At 42.3% G+C, this 24,461-nt stretch overlaps 1 protein-coding gene across 4 annotated transcripts in view; it reads left to right on the top strand.

Annotated features, from left to right (window-relative positions):
* The window catches only part of WDR37 (WD repeat domain 37), a 69,359-nt gene that overhangs the window by 30,377 nt on the left and 14,521 nt on the right, over nucleotides 1-24,461 (top strand). For all 4 annotated transcript variants that reach the window (XM_008274012.4, XM_002720814.5, XM_008274011.4 and 1 more), the window contains 2 exons: nucleotides 12,316-12,556; nucleotides 13,853-13,994. In XM_008274012.4, coding sequence (XP_008272234.1) covers nucleotides 12,316-12,556; nucleotides 13,853-13,994 — 383 coding nt within the window. The remainder of the gene's footprint in view (nucleotides 1-12,315; nucleotides 12,557-13,852; nucleotides 13,995-24,461) is intronic.

Here is a 24,461-nt window from a genome sequence, read left to right as displayed (position 1 = left end):
GAGCATGTGTTCTGATCCAGTGGGATTAGTGTCCTAATAAGAGGTACTAGGAAGCTTGTTCCTTCCCGTCTCCTCCTTTCTTCCTCTCAATTCCTACTTCTTTTCCCCTTTCTCCCCTAATCATGTGAGGACAAAGTGAAAGGGAGGCCATTTCCAAGCCAGGAAGAGAGCTCATGAGAAACTCAATTGGTAGGAACCTCGATCTTGGACTTCTAACCTCCTGCATTATGTGAAAATAAATTTCTGTTGTCTATAAGTAACCCAGTCTATGGTAACTTGTTATGGCAACTCAAATTGACTGAGGTGGATTTTGGAACCAGAATTGGGGTGCTGATGTAAGAAATACCAAAAAATCGGGAAGTGGCTTAGGAACTAAGTAATAGGTAGAGGTTGGAGGCATTTTGAAGCATATGCTAGAAAAGGCTTAGATTACCATGAAGGGATTGTTGGAAGAAATGTGTTGGTAAGGGCCGGTGTTGGCATAGCAGATAAAACTGCCAGCTGCTACACCGTCATCCCATATAGGTGCTGGTTTGGGTCCTTGCTGCTTCAGTTCCAATCTGGCTCCCTGCTAATGCACTTGAGAGAGCAGTGGAAGATGGCCCAAGTGCTCGGGCCCTTGTTCTCATGTGGGAGACCTTGGAAGAAGCTCGTGGTTTCAGCCCGGCCCAGCCGTGGTCGTTGCAGCTGTTTGGGGAAGACCACCTCGCCACCCACTCATTCTGCCTTTTAAATAAATAAAATAAAATAAATATTACAAAAAAAAAAAAAAAAAAGAAAGATGTTGGTACTGAAGGCTTAGGAAGAAAAGAGGAGATCTGGGTAGAAACCTATTATTTAACAGATGTACCTATATCATCATGAAGAGGATGTTAATAGAAATGTGGATGTTAAAGATTGTTCTGATGTAGTGTCTGTAGGAAATGGAAACTGGAGGAAAGTCCATTCTTGTTACAGAGTGGCAAAGAGCTTAGATGAACTGTGTTGTGGTGTTTTGTGAAAGAGAGGACTTGTAAGGAATGAACTTGGTTATTTAGCTGAGAAGATTTCAGAGGAAAATGTTAAAGATGTAACTTGGTTTTTCCTATTTAAAGTTCAAAAGAGAGAGAGAGATTGAAGGAATTGTTAAAAAGAATCACAACTTGAAGATTTGGAAAATTTTCACCTATTCATATCGCAGAAAATGATAAAGCTTATTCTGAAGAGAACTCTAAGGATATGGCTAATCAGCCATTTGATAAAGGGATTAGTATAGGTATAGACCATGAATTTAACCAGCTACTTTAGCAGAAGCCAAGAGTAGAGATGGGTTATACCACCAGCTCTGGGACTAGCAGAAATAGAAAATGGGTTGAAATGAAGGAAGACTGTGAGATTGCTGGAATTTTACAGCACTGGAAAATAGAGCTATTTGGCTATAAATATGTTTCATCCTTCAAGACAAGGAAATAAGGACCAGGAAGGTGATTCAGACAACAGGGCGCCACTCCCACCGCTGGGGACAGGATTGGCTCCTGTTCAGTTTCAAAGGATGGGGCTTGTTTGTTTCCTAGGGGCCAGAATATCATAGACCAGAGCCTTGGGATGGTGCTGTCCAGCCAGCTGGTGAGGTTAATTATTCCACCCAGTGGGTTTGGAAGACAGAGCATTGGTCCAAAGAGGATTATTCCCACACTTTAAGCTCAAAGGGAATTTGTCTTAATAACTTTTGGACTTGCTTGGCACTTGTCACCCATTCCCTTCTTATTTCTTGCTTCTAGAATGGGAATTATCTATACTGTTGCCTATGCCATCACGTTTTGATAAAACAGAAATTGTTTGTAGTTGCTGTGGTAAATAGCTGGAGAGGTGTTTTTGCCCTAGGATGAATTGTACCTCTGGGATCACATGTACTGAATTTAGGTGATATTTCATTGATACTTTGGACTTTATAGACTAGTATTAGTGCTAGAATGAGTTAAGACTTTTGTGGGTACTCCAGAAAGTTCATGGTGAAGTAGAATTAAAAAATTAAAATATTAGTTTGTTTTGATATGAAAAAAATTTTGAAATCCATGTATAGTTTTTTCTTATGTATTTTCCATGAACTGTTTGAATATTTCCATGTTTTGCCATGCAAGGACATGATTTTGGAGGACTAAGGGTAGAATGTTATAGGTCTAATATTTTTGTGACTCCCAGATTCAAATGTTGAAGTCAGAAGCCTGGGACCATGATGCCATAGGATTAGGGTGCTTGGAAGAAAGGATGTCAGAATGTGTTGCCCTTTCCATGTCTATTATGTGAGGACCCAGTGAGAAGGCAGCTGTCTACCAGCCAGGAAGAATGCTTACCAGAAACTGAACTGGATGACACCTTCATCAAGGACTTTTAGTTTGCATGTGAAAACTCTGAGAAAATAAATTTCTTGTTTAAGCTACTTGGCCTGTGGTATTTTGTAATGGCAGCCCAAGCCGACTAAGACAAGATCGAAAAAGAAGTACCTTTATTTATATTTATATATTATTGCTTTAATTTTCCTTTTCCACATATATTAAACAATCTGCCATTCATTCTTTTAAATTTTATATTTCATAATGTTTTATGTATTTATTATTAGACATTTATCTTGCAGGTTTTTATTTGGCTGTTAGTGGCAGTTACAGTATCATTTTTATGTGGGTAAATTATAATTAGATAGCAAAAGTTACATGTTGAGAAGAAGACTAAATGTACATATTTAGACTATAAATCTTTAAGTTACTGTTTGTGCTATTAGATACATTTGTATCAGGTTAGCCTGAGAGCCTATACTTAGCTTTCTAGTTTCTGCTAAGCAGGTAGACATGAGCAAATGACCTTAGTCAAGTGCATATCTAATGAAGTTTTGGTGTGTGTTGGGCTGTGATTGTGATGAGGGTGATAAGAGTTTTCTAGCTTTGATATTGCTCTCTCTCAGTATTACTTTGATGTTTCTGCCTGAGTATTGCTCTACTTTTCTTGCTTTATTAACATTCTGAACACTGTTCTACTTGGAGATGAGTTAAGCAGTTGGTAGAGTGAGTTTTCTTTAGACCTTGATGGTTCATTTTTAGTTGAGCCTACAGCAGTCCCTCTTTATCTGTAATTTCTATGATTTTAATGAACCATATTATCTGAAAATATTAAATGGGAAATTCCAGAAATAAACAGTTTGTAATTCTATTGTTATCATTGTCCTATTTTATTGTTATTGTTAATCACTTCCTGTGCCTAATTTACACATTCAATTTTAGTATAGGTGTATTTGTATAGGAAAGCAAATGGGGCTCAGATACATGTAGAATGTCTTGACACAGATCCCTCACAAAGGAAGGGGTGCTTATTGTAATGTGTGTTTTACTTTAATACATTTTTTCTTCCTTGTACAATCACCAGACTTCATTATGTGGCATACTTAACATGCACATTCATTTAAAGACAAGCCCATTGAGCAGTAAAAAGGGCTAAGGACAGAGAGATGAAGGTGAGGATTAATGTTCAAAAAATTTTAAAAATGGACTTTTTTCCTAAACAAAACAACAGTTTTGTGAAAGGGAAAAATATTTGAACTGTAGTTAAAAACACTTAATAGTTTACTTATGTATTTTTTTAAAGATTTATTTTATTTATTTGAAAGAGTTAGAGAGGTAGAGACAGATAGGTCTTCCATCTGCTGGATCACTCCCGAGATGGCCACCATGGCCAGAGCTGCGCTGATCGGAAGCCAGGAGCCAGGAGCTTCTTCTGGGTCTCCCAAGTGGGTGCAGGGGCCATCTTCTACTGCTCTCCCAGGTTATAGTAGAGAGCTAGATCGGAAGTGGAGCAGCCGGGACTCAAACCGGCACCCGTATGGGATACTGGCACTTCAGGCCAGGGCTTTAACCCGCTGCACCACAGCTCTGGCCCCTACCTATGTATTAAATTAACTTTCTTCTTAATTACTTTTCTAGCATTGGACACGGGAGTTTTTCATTAAAACGTTTAGGATTTGGGGCCCATGGTGAGGGTGAAGGGAGCAAGCACATCCTGAATTAAGCATGAGCACACGATATTTGCTGTAGCTGGAACTGCTTCAGGTGCGCTGCAAGGACAGACTGATCTTCCCTTGTAAAGAGTGGATCCTACTCTTCTTCAGTTAGTGATGAGAGCAAGTGATACTTCCTAGGTTGAAAGAGATGTGTTTTCTTAAGTTTTTCTTGCCTGTCTCGACTCAGATTTGCATAGCAGTTCCAATTCTAGGTTTTAAAATAAACTCGAATCTCTTAAAATCTGTTTATCTTGAATTCTTGAATTAGCACAGCTTTCCAACAGATTTTTTTTTTTTTTTTTTGCATCTGAGCTTTACTTGACATCCAGTGTTGGTAGAGAAGTGTTGGGTGGTATGATGCAAACAGATGCACATTTCCAACTAAATAACTGTCGCACACTATGTGACACTGAGTCATTCTTTTAACTAGTAGCATTAATTTTTCCATTTGAAAGTGAAAATCGAATGGAGTTAAGTGGCTTCTAGTGGCTCTTGCTACATTAGGACACTGATTGAGCAGTTCATTGATTGGTGGGCTGCTAGTACTCAGCAGATATTTTTCAGTTTAAATTGGCAATTCTTGGACAGTCTATTAAAATATTACTGTCAGTAAAGACGATTAAAATTAAATAGATTGCCATTTAAAATGGTAAAAATACATGTTAATACCTCACTCCCTTTTAAGCTCCTGCATTTGCAAAATTAAGGCAAAAGAGTGTATAATTATTTTTAAATGTAGGACTTATTATACACTGTAAACTTCCTTTAATGCCTTATATAGTTTAGAAAAATTACCTCTACAAAGTACTGACTTTGTTTAACCTTTTGAAACATGGATCCTGACATCAGGAACTCCAGGGCTCCCTTCCAAACTCCCATCACATTGTGCCCCACTGCACATGCACATTTTCTCTCCACTGGATTGTTTGCAGTACGTCACACTAAACATGACCCAAACCGAACACACAGTCTTAGTCCCAATCCCCTCAGACGTTCCCTATGTGAGGGAGAAGCTCATTGTATGCCTAGTTGTTTTATTTCCCTCCATCAAAAATATTTAGTGAATAGCCTGATAGATTCACTGATCTACGTCAGGAGTACACTAATTAACAAACTGTCAGAAAGTTTTTGGAATTCTCTTTGACCCATCCTTTTTATCCTGCCACTTCTCCATCTCCTCTTTCATCCATGACATCTTTTGATTACAGTTCCTAAATAATTGCTCACCTACTTATCTCTGTCCCTATAATACCTTTTCTTTTTCTTTTTTTTTTTTAAGATTTGTTTATTTATTTGAAAGGTGAGTTACAGAGAGGCAGAGAGAGAGAGAGATACCTTCCATCAACTGGTTCACTCCCCAAATGGCTGCAAAAGCTGGAGCTGGGCTGATACAAAGCCAAGAGCCAGAAGCTTCTTCCGGGTCTCCCACATAGGTGCAGGTGCCCAAGGACTTGGGCCGTCTTCTACTGCTTTCCCAGGAGCAATAACAGGGAGCTGGATCAAAAGTGGAGCAGCTGGGACTTGAAGCAGCAACCATGTGGGATGCTGGCATTGCTGTGCCGATCCGAAGCCAAGAGCCAGGAGCTTCTTCCGGATCTCCCGTGCAGGTGCAAGGGCCCAAGTACTTGGGCCATCCTCTACTGCTTTCCCAGGCATTGCAGGCGGCTGCTTTGGCCACTACGCCACAGCGCCGGCCCCTGTGATACCACAGGCTGCCCTTGGGGTCACATCAGCTAGGAGAAGGCAAGACAGGACATAGTGTCAGAGATCAGAACCCCTACCCTTGTCTGCTGGAGCCCTTGCCACCCACTCATGTACCTGTCCATAAAGACTCCTGACCATAGAACTGTCTGGAAAAGAACAGCACAAGTACAAGTGAATAGGATTCCTCAGGCTCAGCTGTGGGATCTGAGAAGCCTATTGGCCCAGGAGCCATTTCTGAGCACCTACCATGTGCCAGGGATAATCGCCAGACACAAGGTCCACAGCTATATTTTTCCATTAAGAATTTCTGCAGAATGTAGAGTTCCTGTCTGTCTAGATGCAGTTGGGGGTTCTTTTTACCTTGAGCATCATGTGTTGGGGACAAAGTTCTCATTTCATGCAGAAGGGAAGGGTTTTGTCACTCCCTTGTTTTTCCACAGATTTGTAAGCCGTCATCTCCCAGCCAGACCCCTGTAGTCATATAACCAGTCTGGCTGCCCATGTTGTCCCTTTTCTATGCTCCATCAGGAGTCATCTTTCTAGCATGTGCACACTTGATTTCAGTGATTCCGTTTGCCTTCCAAATAAAGTCTAAAACACCTTCCTTGCTTTGCAATGGCTGCTTTGAGTGCCTTTTGCCAGCCTGTCTAGCTTTAGTTTTTGTCATTGTCCTCCCCGCTGCAGCCCAAACTGAATGGCTCTTGCTGCCCTGCATTTACCAAATTCTCTTCCTTCTTTTCCTATGCTGTCTCCCTCTCAAACCTACCCTTAGATCCTGCTCTCTTTATGTGGTAGCTCAGGTATTGGTCCCTTAGAGTTAAAGCACCCTCATCTACTAAAGCATCCGGCATTCCTGCATACCGTTTAGCATAACCTGAACTGGGCAATTCATTGTATAATCGTGTATGTTGGACTTTCTCACTAGGTTATAAATCCATCTCTCCCTGGAGAAAGGTCAACTCTGATAAAATACACTTTGCCAATGTACCTTTCCTGCACTTAAGCTGTGAACACCTGCTGACTTTTTTTTTTTTAAGGTTTATTTTTTTGGGGCTGGCGCCGTGGTTCACTAGGCTAATCCTCTGCCTGCAGCACCAGCACCCGGGTTCTAGTCCTGGTTGGGGTGCCGGGTACTAGTCCTGGTTGCTCCTCTTCCAGTCCAGCTCTCTGCTGTGGCTCGGGAGGGCAGTGGAGGATGGCCCAAGTGCTTGGGTTCCTGCACCTGCATGGGAGACCAGGAGGAAGTACCCTGCTCCTGGCCTCGGATCGGTGCAGCGCCGGCCGTAGTGGCCATTAGGGGAGTGATCCAACGGAAGGAACACCTTTCTCTCTGTCTCTTTCTCACTGTCTATAATTCTCTCTCTCACTGTCTAACTCTGCCTGGCCAAAAAAAAAGAAAAAAAAAAGATTTATTTATTTGAAAGGCAGAGTTACAAAGAGGCAGAGGCAGAAAGAGAGAGAAAGGTCTTCCCATTTGATGGTTCACTCCCCAAATGTCTGCAATGGCTGGGGCTGAGCTGATCTGAAGCCAGAAGCTTCTTCTGGGTCTCCCATGTGGGTGAAAGTGCGCTTTCCCAGGCCATAGCAGAGAGCTGGATTGGAAGTGGAGCAGCCGGAACTTGAACTGGTGCCCATATGGGATCTCAGCACTGCAGGTGACGGCTTTATCCTCTACACCACAGCGCCAGGCCATGACCTTTTTTTTTTTTTTTTTTTTTTTTTTTTTTTTTTTTTTTTTGACAGGCAGAGTGGACAGTGAGAGAGAGAGACAGAGAGAAAGGTCTTCCTTTGCCGTTGGTTCACCCTCCAATGGCCGCCGCGGCCGGCGCGCTGCGGCCGGCGCACCGCGCTGATCCGATGGCAGGAGCCAGGAGCCAGGTGCTTTTCCTGGTCTCCCATGGGGTGCAGGGCCCAAGCACCTGGGCCATCCTCCACTGCACTCCCTGGCCACAGCAGAGGGCTGGCCTGGAAGAGGGGCAACCGGGACAGAATCCGGCGCCCCGACCGGGACTAGAACCCGGTGTGCCGGCGCCGCTAGGCGGAGGATTAGCCTAGTGAGCCGCGGCGCCGGCCCTTTTTTTTTTTTTTTTTTAAAGATTTATTCATTTTTTTGAAAGTCAGAGTTACACACAGAGAAAAGGAGAGGCAGAGAGAGAGAGAGAGAGAGAGAAAGAGAAAGAGGTATTTGATCCGCCAGTTAACTCTAGTTGGGTGCACCGATCTGAAGCCAGGAGCTTCCTCTGTGTCTACCACGTGGGTGCAGGGGCCTAAGGATCTGGGCCATCTTCTACTGCTTTCCCAGGCCACAGCAGAGAGCTGGATTGGAAGTGGAGCAGCTGGAACTTGAACTGGTGCCCATATGGGATCTCAGCACTGCAGGTGACGGCTTTATCCTCTACACCACAGCGCCAGGCCATGACCTTTTTTTTTTTTTTTAAAGATTTATTCATTTTTTTGAAAGTCAGAGTTACACACAGAGAAAAGGAGAGGCAGAGAGAGAGAGAGAGAGAGAGAGAGAGAGAGAGAGAAAGAGGTATTTGATCCGCCAGTTAACTCTCTAGTTGGGTGCGCAGATCTGAAGCCAGGAGCTTCCTCTGTGTCTCCCATGTGGGTGCAGGGGCCTAAGGATCTGGGCCATCTTCTACTGCTTTCCCAGGCCACAGCAGAGAGCTGGATCGGAAGTGGAGCAGCTAGGACTTGAACCGGCACCCAAATGGGATGCCAGCACTGCAGGCAGTGACTCTACTGCTGTGCTACAGTGCCGGCCCCTGACTGTTCTTAGGCTGAGTTGGTGGTCTCCTCTGATGGCCAGCAGGCCTTGTCCTGAGCACTGTCGTTGCACTTCCTGTTCCTTCCTTCGCTCACTCTTCCTCTTTCCTCCCTTCCAGCTGCAGTATTTGCTTCTTGATTCTCTGAGATGGAAGCAGTTGAAGAGGACTTCCATACCCTTCCTCCCCTAGAGGCCTGTGTTCATGGCAGCACCTGTCCTCTTGCAGTAATGGGGCATAATCTTTCCCTGTCTTTAAGGTCCTGTCTGCTGTCCTCCTTGTAGATGTTGCCCTTACAGTGATTCCTTCTGTCTTGCATCATCAAGTTTGTCCCCTTTTTGGATCCTTCCCAACAGCACACATCTGACCCACAGCTTATCAAGATTCATCACCTTGGTGGTTTGCTCATGATGACAGTCTCACAGGTGTCACTTGTGCCCTTTTCTCTGCCAAGGTACACTTCTCTCCAGCCAGCTTTGTGCCCCTGCCACTCTACTGGGCCTTGATCATTTTTCCCCTCCATGTTGTCCACACAGTTTCAAGTAACTTTTTAGGTGCCTTAATTGCATTTATTGCTGTTTCTCTCCCTCCAACATGTACCTTATTTCTATCATTTTCTCCCTTCACCTTGAGTATTATTGTTTGGGTCGCTTTTCTCCAGACTTCTGGGTCTCTGACACACTACCCACTTACCTGTGGGAGTTCTTCCTGACCTTCCACCTTCTTGTCTGGGCGTTTACCTCTCCTGATACTTCCCTCTCACCTGTGTGTGGGTCTCCTCTCCTGACCCTCCACCTGCCTACCTGCTTTCCTCCTACAGTCGTCTATCACTGATCTCACTCAGTACTCCAGGCTTTAATTATCTTCTGTGGTTTCTGACCCTCAGTTTCCAAACCATCTTTAACTCCGTTTTTAATCCAAACTTTTGTAGCCATCTTTCTTACTCAGTCTCTGGATATCCCGCAGACAAGATGAAGTAATTTGTCCGAAGTTAGGTTCTGGTCTCCTCTACATGCTTCTTCCATTGTGCTACTTGTCTCAGAGAATGTCAGCATTATTTACCCACTGGTTTAGGCCTTTTAACTTTAAATTGTGAATTCCTGTATTTTTCTCATATTCTGTTGGTTTGTCTGCAAGTCCTGACTGTTACACAGAGGATGTTTTAATTTTGCCTTTCTTTGCAATTCTGTAGCCACCACTGTAGTCCAGCTTGTGATCTCTTACTTGTATACACTTCCATAATCTCCTACTGATTTCCCCCTATTGTTTTCTATGGTTGCTGTAATAAAATACCATAGGCTGGTCAGCTTAAATAACAAATTTATGTTATTATTTCATGAAGGTTAGAAACCCAGGACCCCACAGTTGTCATCAGGGTTGGTTTCTCTGAGGTCTCTCTCCTTGGCTTGCAGATTGCTGTCTTCCTGCTGTGTCCTCACATGGCCTTTCCTCTGTATATGTCTGTATTGTTAATCTCTTCCTATATAAGGGCACCAGTCATTTTAACTTAATTACCCAAAAAAGGCCTTTCATTTTTTCCCCGTTTGCTAGCACAAACCAGATTATATCATATTGTTGGAAAAGCTGTATGATGATTTTTCAGCAGAGTAAAATTCAAAGTTCTTTCCTTATTCTACCATTTTTTAATTTTTTTAAGAATTATTTATTTTAAAGGCAGATTTAAAGAGAGGGAGAGGCAGAGAGAGAAGTCTTCCATCTTCTGGTTCACTCCTCAAATGGCTGCAGTGGCCAGGGCTGGACCAGACTGAAGCCAGGAGCCAGGAACTTCATCAAGGTCTGCTGAACGAGGATGCACTTGAGCCATCATCTGCTGCTTTCCCAGGCACATTAGCAGGGAGCTGGATTGGAACTGGAGCAACCAGTACTCGAACTGGCACCCATATGGGGTGCTGGTGCTGGAGGCAGAGGCTTAAGCCATTATGCCACAGCGCTGGCCCCTCTACCAGGTTCTTTTTTTTCTTTTTTTTTTTTTTAAAGATTTATTTATTTATTTGAAAGTCAAAGCTACACAGAGAGAGGAGAGGTAGAGAGAGACAGAGGTCTTCCATCCGCTGGTTCACTCCCCAGTTGGCTGCAACAGCCAGAGCTGTGCTGATCTGAAGCCAGAAGCCGGGAGCCAGGAGCTTCCTCTGGGTTTTCCATGCGAGTGCAGGAGCCCAAGGACTTGGGCCATCTTCTGCTGCTTTCCAAGGCCACAGCAGAGAGCTGGATGGGAAGTGGAGTAGCTGGGACTTGAACAGGCACCTCTATGGGATGCCAGTGCCTCAGGCCAGGGCGTTAACCTGCTGTGCTACCAGGTTTTACATATGCTGTTTCCTAGGTCATGTCTCCCCCTGCACTATGCCCAGTGTACAACTGGCAGACTCTGTCTAGTGCACAAGGACCTTTACACTTGCTCCCTCTGCTTGGGATGCTGTTCCCCTTGGTGTTCCATGCCTTACTCTCAGGTTTTCCTCACATTCTGGTTCAAATGTTACCTTACCAGAATATTTTCTAGAAATTTTATATAAAATAGCAATTCCTTAACTGTGTCTTATTTTTTCTTCATAGTGTTTATTTTACTACCTGATTCTCTGTATACGTACATCTGACATATTCCATATTAGTGCATACATGTGACATTCCCATGCACGTCTGTGTACATGTGACATATATTATACTAGTGTGTGCATATGTGTTACTTACAATACTTGCATATGTGTACCTATGACATATATTCCCATATTTGTGTGTGGGGGAGCAGTCTGTCTTGCTAGAATAATAGTCCTCTGAGGACAGGGACTGTTTCAGTCTTGTTTACTCCAGCATTCTTGCCACGTAGAATGAGCATAGTGTTACCTGTGACAGGCATCACCTCTCACCTTCTCTGCTGTCTGGGACCTGGTACTTTGTAAGCATCTGATCGTTATTTGTTGAGTGAATAAACAAGTTTTCTTAAAGAATTGAAGCCTAGGATGTTATTTTTACATTAACCTTGCTTTTGACAAAAGACTTCAATGATACTGTGAGAAATTATAACAGTAGAATTCTAGGTGTATTTTAAATAGGCTCATAAGAATTGAAATGCCTTTTTTTTAAAGATTTATTTATTTATTTGAAAGTCAAAGTAACACAGAGAGAAGAGGCAGAGACAGAGAGGTCTTCATCTGCTGGTTCACTTCCCAACTGGCTGCAGTGGCTGGAGCTAAGCTGATCCGAAGCCACTACCCAGGAGCTTCCTCCGGGTCTCCCACGAGGGTGCAGGGGCCCAAGGACTTGGGCCGCCTTCTACTGCTTTCCCAGGCCAGAGCAGAGAGCTGGATTGGAAATGGAGCAGCCGGGACATAAACTGGCACCCATATGGAATGCTGGCAATGTTTTTACCTGCTATAGTTGGCAGTGGTTTTACCTGCTATACCTCAGCAGTCGCCCCCAAATACATTTTTTATTGTGGTAAATTATTGACTTCTAATTGTAATTTTTAGTTTCATATTACATTTCTAGTAATAAGTAGAGAAAAGTTAAAATGTTTTTTCAACATTTCGTCATTTTATTGGTTAGTGGTCATGAATTATAGCTTCATTTGATATCACAGTAGCCTTAATTTATTTTCTTAGATTTGGCCTGTGGTTTTAACCAAGTTATGAAATTGATAAACATTCATTTAGCACCAGTTAGTGCCAGACTGCTGTGATATTGCTCAGTATGATGAAAGAGTTGCCTTACAAAGTTAAATGAGAACCATCTGATTGTTTAGCTGTGTCAGAAAAATCTCAGGATTCCCAGGACATTTTTTTTTCTGATTTTTAACATTAGCAACAAATATCTGGAGAAGATGAAATTGAGTGCTCTGATAAAGATGAACCTGATATTGATGGAGATGTGTCCAGTGACTGCCCTACCATTCGAATTCCACTGACATCTCTCAAGAGCCACCAGGGCGTGGTCATAGCTGCTGACTGGCTGGTTGGAGGCAAGCAGGCAGTGACAGCTTCCTGGGACAGAACAGCGAACCTGTATGATGTTGAGACATCTGAGCTTGTTCATTCTCTGACAGGTACTGTACTTTAAATGTTTGAACTTTCTGGTTATGCACTTTGATTTATGTTTGTTTATGTCTGATCTTGCAAATTATTTCTTGGCTAGAACTAACTGTACTCTGTTGTTGGCTCCTTGATTGTAATTTTCTGAAGTCCTTTCTAATAGAACTATTGGTAGCTAAATGGATTTTATCTTTAGAGGACTTAACCGTAGTGTGTATTATCTAGATATTTGAAATATGGGTGATATCCTTTTGTTCTATAACAAATTTCTGCAAACTTAGTGGCTCTATAAAACAATAGGAATTTATTACCTCCTGGTTTCCTGGGTCAGGATTTCTGTGTCCATCATAGATGTTCCTCTTCTCAGGGCCTTGAAGGCTGAAGTGAAGTGGTTGACCAGGCGAGACCCCACTGAGGCTTTTACTCCTCTTCTAAGCTCACTGGTAGTTGGAAGAATACATTTCCTGGTGGTTGGTGTGATTAAAGCCTCTGTTTTCTTGCTAACTTTCACTTGGGGACTGTTCTGAGCACCACAGGCTTCCCTCAAATCCCTGGTGGTCCCTCCAAAAAAAGACCTTTTACCAACTACAAACAGTTTGGTTTCTTTTGGGCCAGTGAGAGCTGTCTTTACGGCCCTGATTAATTCTCTTGAGAAGGCCTGGCCTGTTTGGAAGGGTCCACTTGGTTAGGTAAAACCACTGGGACAAACTCTTGATTAACTTAGTTAACTGATTAAGGACCATATCACATCTGCAAAATCCTTTTTGCCCTATAATAAGCCATACTCGCTAGCGAAGTATTTCATCATATTAACAGGTTCTGCCCCAGTGCACAAGAAGAGTGTTATATAGGGTGTGCATCTAAAGATGGAGTCTTGGAGACATCCTAGAATTCTACCATAGTTTTTGCAAGTGTGTCAGGACGTACATTTCCTGAATGTTAAAGATTGCATTTTACTGAGGGCCCAAAGTGTTATATCATTAGAAGATATTTTGGAATTAAATTTTACATTGTTCACATATTCAGCCTGTGGATTTACCCGACCTTCTTGCTGTTAGGATCAGAAAACAGATTATACATATACCTGCTTCCCTGTTTGTTTTAAAAGGATGTTTGATAGGCCTTCCAGCTTCTGAAGGAAAATATGTGACTCACTTGTTATTAAGTGAGTTCTTTAGGTTTACCTTTCCATTGAATGCTAACAGTAGAACCCATAAGAACTTTAAATTTTTTGTTTGTTTTTTAAAGTTTCATTCTAATTGTGTATCTGTATGTGGATGATCTTGCATTTTTGTTGTACTTGGTTGTAGGGCATGACCAGGAGTTAACGCACTGTTGCACACACCCCACCCAGCGGCTCGTGGTGACCTCCTCCCGTGACACAACTTTCCGTCTCTGGGATTTCAGGGACCCTTCCATCCACTCCGTGAATGTTTTCCAGGGACACACGGAGTGAGTTGCGGTAGTTCAGAGATCCATTCTTAACTATTCATGAGAACATTCTTAACTATTCATGGGTTGACAATAAAATGTAAATCTAATCTTAATTTTCAGTATTTGCAACTTTATTCTCTTTCAAAATGTTTTTTTTTCCTGAGCATTTAGCTGCATTTTTGAGATTTCCAAGAATTTAGGAGATTAAAAAAAGATACTTAAATGCTATGAGGAAATTGGATGGGTTTGGACTTGGGACAGTAGGGGAAGAGAGAGAAATCAAAACACTCAAGGGTTTGTGGCACAAGTAACTAGTATGGTCATGTCATCCATGGAGAAGGTCCAGTTGGAGCAGTTTGTAGCTGCTCAGATCATGTTACTAAATGTTTTTAGTCTTGTTTTTTGTTACTACGTGTATTTGCAGCATGTGTTCTAAACGATGCACATGTGTGTGCACACACATACACACACACAGACGCTCAATCTCATGTACGTCCTTCTCTGCCTGGATTTCTCTTAGGCCCCCTCATATATAAAGATGTCTTAACAGAATTGTGGTTTTTTTTTTTTTTTCCAGAAACTTATTCTTCCCCCAGTCTGACCCTTCTCAGTCTCAGTCAATGACAGTGTAACATCTGTCCAGACATACAGACCTTTGGCTATTTCTTGATTTTTCTTATTTAAAACTCTCTTTCATGAGTCCCCCATCCAGTCTGTCAGCAAGACTGATGTTCAGTCATACCTCCCAAGTGGATCCTGACTTCTGCTCCCCAGTGCACTGCTTCCCCTCCAGACTCTGTGTCTCATCTGGGTGACAGTGCTTGTCTTGCTTCTTATCCTGATATCCAGATAAGTGCCTGCCCATCATAATACTCAGTGTTAGACACTAAAGTTTAGATTTCATGTTCAAAATGTTAATGAAGTGTTTGAGAGGAAATTGCTTGAAATTGATTAAATAATACTTGAGTCTGAGAGCCTGCAGGAACATTAGTGATTACAAACATATATTTTAATATATTACCCAGAACTTGACATATGTTGAGGAAAGTTTTTATTTTACTAGCTTGGGTTATGATAACCAAAGTAAAGGAAAATGTCTGTTAATCAGTGGCTGAACACAATACAGTGTTGCATTGCCACTCCCTCACAGTATGGCCTGGCCCTAGTTGGGCCCTTGAGAGCCCCATTGTGTGTGGTTCCACCCTTGTCAGGGCTCAGTCTTGTATGTCCTCCTTGTTAGTGGGGAAGAGGTCATAGCAGGGGTGCAGCTGCTTCTCAGCCACATTAGCCTGGATGTGATACTCCCCTGTATCTACCATGTGCAAAGGAGACTCACATGCAAATAGCCCTGTCTGGCAGCAGTGCATTCCAGGGTATGTGAGGGGCCATTCTTGCTGTACACCAGAGTGTACAGTGAGGGCACTCAGAGACCCAGCAGTGAGGATTCACACTTAGACAATCTTACTTATGAAGCTGAAGATTTTTTCTAAGCCTTTTATTTTGAAAAGTTTCAAGCTTCCATAAAAGTTATTTGAAAGGCAGTGAATGATAAAGACAAGAGTGCTGGTGGTTCATTCCCCAAATGCCTGCAGTAGCCGGGACTATACCAGACAGAAGCCAGGAGCCTGAATCTCAATCTAGGTCCCCCATATGCAGGGACCCAAGTACCTGAACCATCACCTGCTTCCTCCTTAGGATGCACATTAGCAGGAAGGTGAATTGGAAGCAGAGTAGCCAGGACTCACACCATGTACTCTAATATGGAATGTGAACATCCCAGGAGGTTACTTAACCACTGTGCCAGACACCTGTCCCCATTCATTGCATTTAGATATTACTTCCTCTGTCCTCGATTTTTAATCTGAGATCGTCCTCCTCTCATTTTTGATTGTCAGTTTTTATGACATTGGATTTTTCTGTGAAGAACCTGAAGCAGCTGTCTTGTAGTGTTCCGTGTTTTGGCAGTTTTTTGATGAAAGCATGTCTCAGCTGTGATTGTATGCTTTTTGCATCGTACCAGATACACATAATGCCAGATATCTCGCTGTTGGGTATGCCCATTTGTATCCCACGGTTAAGGTGTTGTTTGCCACTTCTCCCTACTTGGAGGTATGCGTTCCAGTTTGAAGTTAGTAGGAGATACTTTTAAGATATTCATATCTTAATCCTTAGTATTGTTTCATCCAATGGATCTAAATATCACTGTGGATCTTTGTCCCAAATACTTAGTACATTAATGTTTCAAAAGGGTGATGTTTGTAATTCTGTCATTCTTTCTGTACTCATTATCTGGCACTTTATTTTTTGAGTCTGAGCATAGATTTGTAGACTTAATAGTTGTGATCCTTGATTATCATTTTTATTTCTGGCTTTAAGTGGACTTGACTGTGGGCCTCTGTACCTTGCACACGACCCTTTGTCTCTGAGTGCTGTTGCCCTGGCAGAGTAAGGTGGGCTAGGTTGGAAAAAGTGAACAGCTTCTTAATGAATTGACTGCTGTACTAGATCAAGAAAAGTCCATTAGATAGTTGAAAATTGAATTAAGCAGGAAGTTTTGTGTGTAGAGAATAGGGCAGCTGTACTTCAGTTGTGGAGGAGGAGATGCAGTCACAAGGAGATGGGTCCGTGTTCCCCTGCCATGCTTACTGCTGCAAGGACTGAACGGAGGCGCTTGCTGGGCCGCAGGGAGGGCTGAAGCATTGTGTCCGGAGACGGGGTCAGAATGATCAGGGTTTGGTGAGTCCTTGGTGTGTGGCATTTTACAGGTTGGACTTGCTGACTTTCACAGAGTCTTGCTGGTGCCATCTCTGTTCAGGAAGAAATTGAAGGAGGCCAGGTGATTGAGAGAGCTGCCTGAGGGAAAGTGAAGTTTGAGTCTAGGAAAGTAATTCTAGAGCAGTCTCTGCTGGTGCGTCCCAATTACTTCGTAGTCTTTGTTATTCAGAGACCTTTTTGGTTGCATTCTGACTCTTCTGTTGCCCTATTGGATTTGTCTGAAAAATTTTATTTTTGTTTTGTTTTATGCAGAATGGGGCAAGAATGTACTCGGAATAGTGGGAGTTTATGGAAGTGCATGTTTTAGCTTTTTAAGGATTTTGTTTTTCTTTTTTTGAACTTTTATTTAATGAATATAATTTCCAAAGTACAGCTTATGGATTACAATGGCTTCCCCCCATAACTTCCTCCCACCCCCCCCCTCCCTTTCCATTCACATCAAGATTCATTTTCAATTCTCTTTATATACAGAAGATCAGTTTAGCATATATTAAGTAAAAATTTCAACAGTTTGCACCCACACAGAAACATAAAGTGAAAAATACTGTTTGAGTACTAGTTATAGCATTAAATAACAATGTACAGCACATTAAGGACAGAGATCCCACATGAGGAGTAAGTGCACAGTGACTCCTGTTGTTGACTTAACAAATTGACACTCTTGTTTATGGTGTCAGTAATCACCCCAGGCTCTTGTCATGAGCTGCCAAGGCTATGGAAGCCTTTTGAGTTCGCCGACCTTGATCATATTTGGACAAGGTCATAGTCAAAGTGGAAGTTCTCTCCTCTCTTCAGAGAAAGGTACCTCCTTTGATGACCTGTTCTTTTAAGGATGTTTCAACAATAGATTGTTTCTCATTTGTCTCCCTCTGGTTGTAAAATCTTAGGGAATGCTGGTATTTTGTCTAAAATATGTATTTGTGGTGTGTTTTTGCAACTGTCATGTAAATGAAGTAATAGTTAACTTTTAGAGAAATAAACTTATGAGGAATGCAGCTGGCTATGAAGGAGTTCTTATATTTAAAAATATTTATTTATTTGAAAAACAGAGGGAGAAAGACAAAGACAGCTCTTCCATCTTCTGGTTCACTCCCCAAATGCCCACAACTGCTCGGGTTGGGCCATGTTGAAGTCAGGAGCCAGGAACTCAGTCTGGGTCTCTTTCATGTAGGTGTCATGTACCTAGGTACTTGAGCCATCAGTTGCTGCCTTCCAGGGTGTACATTAACAGGAAACTGGAATCAAAAGCAGAACGAGAACTTGAACTCAGGCACTCCAATATGGGAAGTGTTTTAAGTGCTGTGACAAGCCCACCCTGAGTTCTTTTCTTAAATGTAGATCTGTGATCACAGAAAGTTTTAAGAGTTTATTTGTTTATTTTACAGTTTGAGTGAATACTAGATACCTCTTTTTTTTTTTCTTTCTAGATTTATTTATTTATTTGGAAGTCAGAGTTACACAGAGAAGGAGAGGCAGAGAGAGAGAGAGAGAGGGAGGGAGGGAGGTCGGTCTTCCATTCGCACTGCAAGTGGTGGCTTTACCTGCTACGCCACACACTGGCCCCAAGAGCTTATTTTTAAATTAATCAGGTGAGAGTTTAGAGTAAATGTGGAGTGTATAATTCACATGAATCCTGTCTCTCACCTACATCTTCCAAGACTTAAGTTAATACTTGCATTCAGTCTACAATAATGAGAATCAAAGTTTTAAATGAAAATAGATATACCTATGTGCAGTACTACTGTTATTCAGATTGTCTGTGTTTTCTCGTTAAGTATGAACATTCTTTATTGATAGTAAATCTGAAAGTAAGTTTGAAAAGATTTTTCTTTGTTGTAGAGTGAGAGAAGAGAAGTTTAACTTTCTTTAAGCCTTTCTGAATTGGCAGGTCTTACTAGGAGTGTCGAGGCTGGTTAGCTCTTCTGCCTCCAGGGTCTGTGTAGATTAAGGGTAGCTTAGCACCATTGCCTGGGGTGCCCTGGCACCACTCCCCATGCAGGCTTAGGACTTGGTCAGCAGAGGGAGCTATAGATGTCTTTATTGAATACAAAAATATTTCTTTCTTTTTTAAAATTTTTTTTTTTTATTTTTTGACAGGCGGAGTGGACAGTGAGAGAGAGAGAGACAGAGAGAAAGGTCTTCCTTTGCCGTTGGTTCACCCTCCAATGGCCGCCGCGGCCGGTGCGCTGCGGCGATCCAAAGGCAGGAGCCAGGTGCTTCTCCTGGTCTCCCATGGGGTGCAGGGCCCAAGCACTTGGGCCATCCTCCACTGCACACCCAGGCCACAGCAGAGAGCTGGACTGGAAGAGGGGCAACTGGGACAGAATCCGGTGCCCCGACCGGGACTAGAACCTGGTGTGCCGGTGCCGCAAGGTGGAGGATTAGCCTAGTGAGCCGTGGTGCCGGCCCAGTATTTCTTTCTAATATTAGATCAGTAGAAGTCCTCTAGGAATACCTCAAGCTTAGTAAAGGGGGGAAGGAGACATCTTACAGGGTTTCAGTTGAGGAATCTTAGATAGCAACTATGATTTTTTGTCTCAGAGATTCTGCAGCTTGGAGCCCACTTAACAAATAAAGCATATAGAACGTTTTATCTTGCAAATGTTTATAGGGGTGTATACCATACCAAGACAAGCTTTCATTGAAAGCAGATATGAGGATTTTGTTCCCAGTTAAGAGCTGAGGAATGGTTAATGTCAGCAGTGTCCTGTTTAGCACTTATCTATAATATTCCAAGTGTGACTTGTAAAAACAAACTCTAGGCCTCCCATTCTGATGGATCCTCTGTGGAGGCTCTTCTCCTGTGATCAGCAACATCCTTGTGGACATCCATGAAGTCCTAATGTTATATTCCCATTTCGTTACCACCCTCAGTCCTAGGGCAGTCGCCATCGTGTCTGCCTATCCAGCACTTAGCACAGTGTCTGCACCTTAATAAATGAGTGAAAATGCTCCCTTAAGAGTTCATTTTTAGAGTTACAGTGCTGGCTTCTAGTCTGGTAAGTGACTCCTTGATTTTCCAGGATGATTTTCTTGAGTCCTTTTAACTTGTTTCTTTTCCCGAATATTAAAAGCAACATTTAGACATGTAGTTCTTTAGAAATTTGTTATTTATGTTGGTATAGTCCTGAAAAATCAATTTTTTAAAAATAACTCCTCTTTGTTTTTTTTTCAAGATTTTGTTGTTTATTTATTTGAGAGATTGAGTTACAAACAGAGGGAGAGACAGAAAGAAAAGGGTCTTCTATCAGCTGGTTCACTTCCCAAATGGCCTCTGCAGCCAGAGCTGAGCTGATCCAAAGCTGGGAGCTGGGAGTTTCTTCCGGGTCTCCCAAGCAGGTGCAGAGGCCCAAGCAATCAACCATTTTAGTTTTTTAAATTTTTTAGAAACCTTTTATTTATGAATACAACTTCAGGAATCTAGTGATTCTTCCCACCATACCTGTCCTTTCACCCCCACTCCCACCCCCCCCTTTCCCAATCCCAGTCCCATTCTCCATTAAGATTCCTTTTCAGTTAACGTTATACGCAGAAGACCAACTCTATACCAAGTAAAGATTTCAATAGTTTACACACACACACACACACACACACACATACACACAAAGTATAAAAAACTGTTTGAGAACAGGTTTTACAGTTAATTCTCATAGTACAACTCATTGAGGACAGAGGTCCTGCGTGGAGAGTAAGTGCACAGTGACTCCTGTTGTTAATTTAACAATTAACACTCTTATGTATGGCTTCAGTGATTACCTAGGGCTTTTTTTTTTTTTTTTTTTTTTTTTTTTTTTGACAGGCAGAGTGGACAGTGAGAGAGACAGAGAGAAAGGTCTTCCTTTTTACCGTTGGTTCACCCTCCAATGGCTGCCGCGGCCGGCGCTCTGCGGCTGGCACATCGTGCTGATCCGAAGCCAGGAGCCAGGTGCTTTTCCTGGTCTCCCATACCTAGGGCTTTTGGCATGAGCTGCCAAGGCTATGGAAGCCTTTTGAGTCCACCGTCTCCATCAGTATTTAGGCAAGGTCATAAGAAAAATGGAAGTTCTCTCCTCCCTTCAGAGAAAAGTACCTCCTTCTTTGATGGCCCATTTTTTCCACTAGGATCTCATTCACAGAGATCCTTCATGTAGGACAATATTTTTGCCACAGTGTCTTAGCTTTCCATGCCTGAAATGCTCTCATGGGCTTCTCAGCCAGACCAGATGCATTAAGGCTGATGATGAGATCAGAGTGCTTGGCCCTCTTCTACTGCTTTCCCAGGCCACAGCAGAGAGCTGGATTGGAAGAGGAGCAGCTGGGACTAGATCCATTGTCCATATGGGATGCTGGTGCTGCAGGTGGAGGGTTAAACTACTGTGCCACAGTGGCAGCCCCAAAAGTCAGTTTTTAATGAATCATTGCTTAAACAGAGGCAGTGCTTCTTTTTTTTTTTTTTTTTTTTTTTAATTTGAGAGAGTTACAGAGAGAAAGATGTGGAGACCGAGAGTGGGAGGAAGGGAGGGAGAAAGGGAGAAAAGGGGGCTAGATATCTTCCATCTGCTGATTCCCTTCCCAGAGGGCCACAACAGCCAGGTCTGGATCAGGCTGAAACCAGGAGCCAGGAGCTTTATCCACATCTCCCATGTGGGTGGCAGGGGTCCAATTACTTGGGTCATCTTCCACTGCTTTTCTCAGGCCATTAGCAAGTAGCTGGATTGGAAGTAGAGCAGCTGGGACATGAATTGGTGCTCATATGGGATGTTGACCTTGCAGGCAGTGGCTTTACCCATTATGCCATAATGCCAGCCACAATAATATTTATTAACCATATGTGACTATAAAATCCCTTGTTTGCATAATTCATATTAACATGATGAGGAATACATTTTTGGAAATTTAACTGTCCAGTTCATTTGAATATCTGTTATTGGATTTTCTTAAGGCATGTATAATTATATAGGTGTCAAGATTATTGGCCCAGGTGCTGGGAGAGACATATATTTTCCTTTTCATTTTCTCTCACTGCTACCTCTATGGTTTTACAATTCTATGCCTTTTTGAAAAACTGGACTTTAGATACCATGGTCCACTGTAAGATAAAAAACTAGCTAAATGGGTCCCCTTGAAATTTGTACTGTCATTATCTTTGCTGGACAGAGATAGAACTCCTTGATGTAAGCTCTGCTTAAGCCTTTTATCATAATTTTTTGGAAAGAACTAATAAGCCTTTTTCTGTTTTGATGTGTCACATTTGCTTTTACTCTGTATTATGACATCTCTTCATTATATCAGAAATTCTACCCTAATAGTATTTACTTGGTGTAACTCTGTGGCTGCTGTTATTTGACTAGTTATTAGAGGCCCAATGTGTACCAATTTATGTGGAAAATAATTTTATATACTTTAAAAGATTGTTTTCTTAACACAAAATTTTAATGTGTTATTGTTTTTAGAAATAATAGAAATGTTTTATTTGAATATTTTGGAATGTGACAGAAATTTCAGCTTTTGGCAGTTCTCATATATTTTTGTCCTAATCATCATGTTTTGGGATGGAAATTCAATGGTTTTTACCTGAAGTAAAGTACATCCTTATATATTTATGTGTTTTTCACATGGCGATATAATTCAGTAAGCCTTTTTTTTTTTTTATTAAAGATTTATTTACTTATTTGAAAGTCAGAGTTACACAGAGAGAGAAGGAGAGGCGGGGGGCGGGGGGGAATAGGTCATCCATCTGCTGGTTCACTTCCCAATTGGCCGCAAGGTCCAGAGCTACACCCATCTGAAGCCAGGATACAGGAGCTTCCTCTGGGTCTCCCAGGCAGGTGTAGGGGCCCAAGGACTTGGGCCCTCTTTTACTGCTTTCCCAGGCCAAAGCAGAGAACTGGATAGGAAGTGGAGCAGCAGGGACAAGGAGCCCATACTGGATGCCTGCTGGGATGCTGGCACTGCAGGTGGCAGCTTTAAGAGCTAAGCTGAAGACAGAGCCTGCCCCAAGCCTGTCTTTAAAACTTAACCCTTTCCTCTCCACTGCATTTTTCTTGTAAACTCTTGTGGAGTTGAACCCAACACGCAGACCATGCCAGTGTAGACTGTCATTCTGTGGAAAGTGTATAGCTAACTCTGTGTGCTTGCAAGAGGCTCTTACTGTCAAGCTGTTCATTTTTAGATGAAATTCTCTACTGTCTTTGAAAGAACATGACGGATGACCATTTAGATTGTTCCTAAACAGAAGGATCCTATCTTCAGTCTTACTTTCTCAAATTCTGCCTGCTCGGCACTGCCACCTTTCCTATGTGCTTGGTAGTTTTTTCCCTTCCCCTCACTCCTCCTCTTTTTTTGTTTTGTTTTGTCTTGTTCTATTTTGTTTCAGTTGCTATGAAAGGGAACTGAGAGTTGAAGCAGTCACTGGTCATTAAGCTTCTTCCATGGGTGGCCCATCATTCTAGTTTATGCCTGACTGACTGTTTACAAGAGTGAGTACTCTTTGGCATTGAAAAAATGTGACGTTACCTCAACATATATACCATATTCTAGAATACAAAAATTTTCTTCTTTCCTTTTCACATGGTTGTACCTTTATCCCCAAAATGTGAACTTCTGGTACTTTTAAAGAAAACAAAAAACTACATATGACAAAACAATTTAAAAATCAATTTGAGGCTGGTGCCGCGGCTCACTAGGCTAATCCTCCGCCTGCGGCACCAGCACCCTGGGTTCTAGTCCCTGTCAGGGTGCCGGATTCTGTCCCGGTTGCCCCTCTTCCAGTCCAGCTCTCTGCTGTGGCCCTGGAGTGCAGTGGAGGATGGCCCAAGTGCTTGGGCCCTGCACCCCATGGGAGACCAGGAGAAGCACCTGGCTCCTGGCTTCGGATCAGCTTGGTGCGCGGGCCGCAGCGGCCATTGGAGGGTGAACCAATGGCAAAGGAAGACCTTTCTCTCTGTCTCTCTCTCTCTCACTGTCTAACTCTGCCTGTCAAAAAAAAAAAAAAAAAATCAATTTGAAAATTACAAGATTACTCTCAAGTTGTGACATTTTCATATGCCTTTTTTGCCAAAGAAAATCAGGGGAGATACTTGGTACCACATACTAAATTCTAGATAATTCCTGTGTACTTACAAATATGAAAGTAGTTTTGAATTTTATATCCTGGTAAAACAGTTTTCTTTATGCTTTTCAAGAGTAAAATGTGTTTAGAAAATGACATTTTTACCTGAATGGTGGTCGATTTTAATTATAGCTGAATGTTGTGCTTGATCAAAGTCAGCATGCAGAATCAGCTCCTGTGTAGGTTCTGGGAAGGGTGGGCAGCTTGTGCCTTCAGAGTGTTTATTTTGGACAACTGAGGAGGGGTATGATAAACAGGAATCTACTGATTAGTGCCTTCTAGGGACAGAAGGGTGGTTTTATAATTGCCTCCCACCATAGATTTGGATATTTGAGAAATAAAATGACTGTAGATAACAGTAGCCTCAAAACCATTGTTTGCCTTAGAACCATATCTCACGTCTTTGAACTCAGATTCTCCCAGTCCTATATAACTTTATCCACATTTCTGAAATCTTTTTAAAAATATTTATTTATTTGAGAGGCAGAGTTGCAAACAGAGAGAGGGAAAGAGAGAGAGAGAGGTCTTCCATTTGCTGATTCACTCCCCAAATGGCCTCAGTGGCCGGAGCTGGGCCAATCCAAAGCCAGAACCAGGAGCTTCTTCCTTTCTCCTATGTG

Source organism: Oryctolagus cuniculus, chromosome 13 (assembly GCF_964237555.1).
Source record: "Oryctolagus cuniculus chromosome 13, mOryCun1.1, whole genome shotgun sequence".
NCBI lineage: Eukaryota > Metazoa > Chordata > Mammalia > Lagomorpha > Leporidae > Oryctolagus > Oryctolagus cuniculus.
The sequence above is the reverse complement of the archived record's forward strand: the minus strand, read 5'-3'. Positions and strand labels throughout refer to the sequence as shown.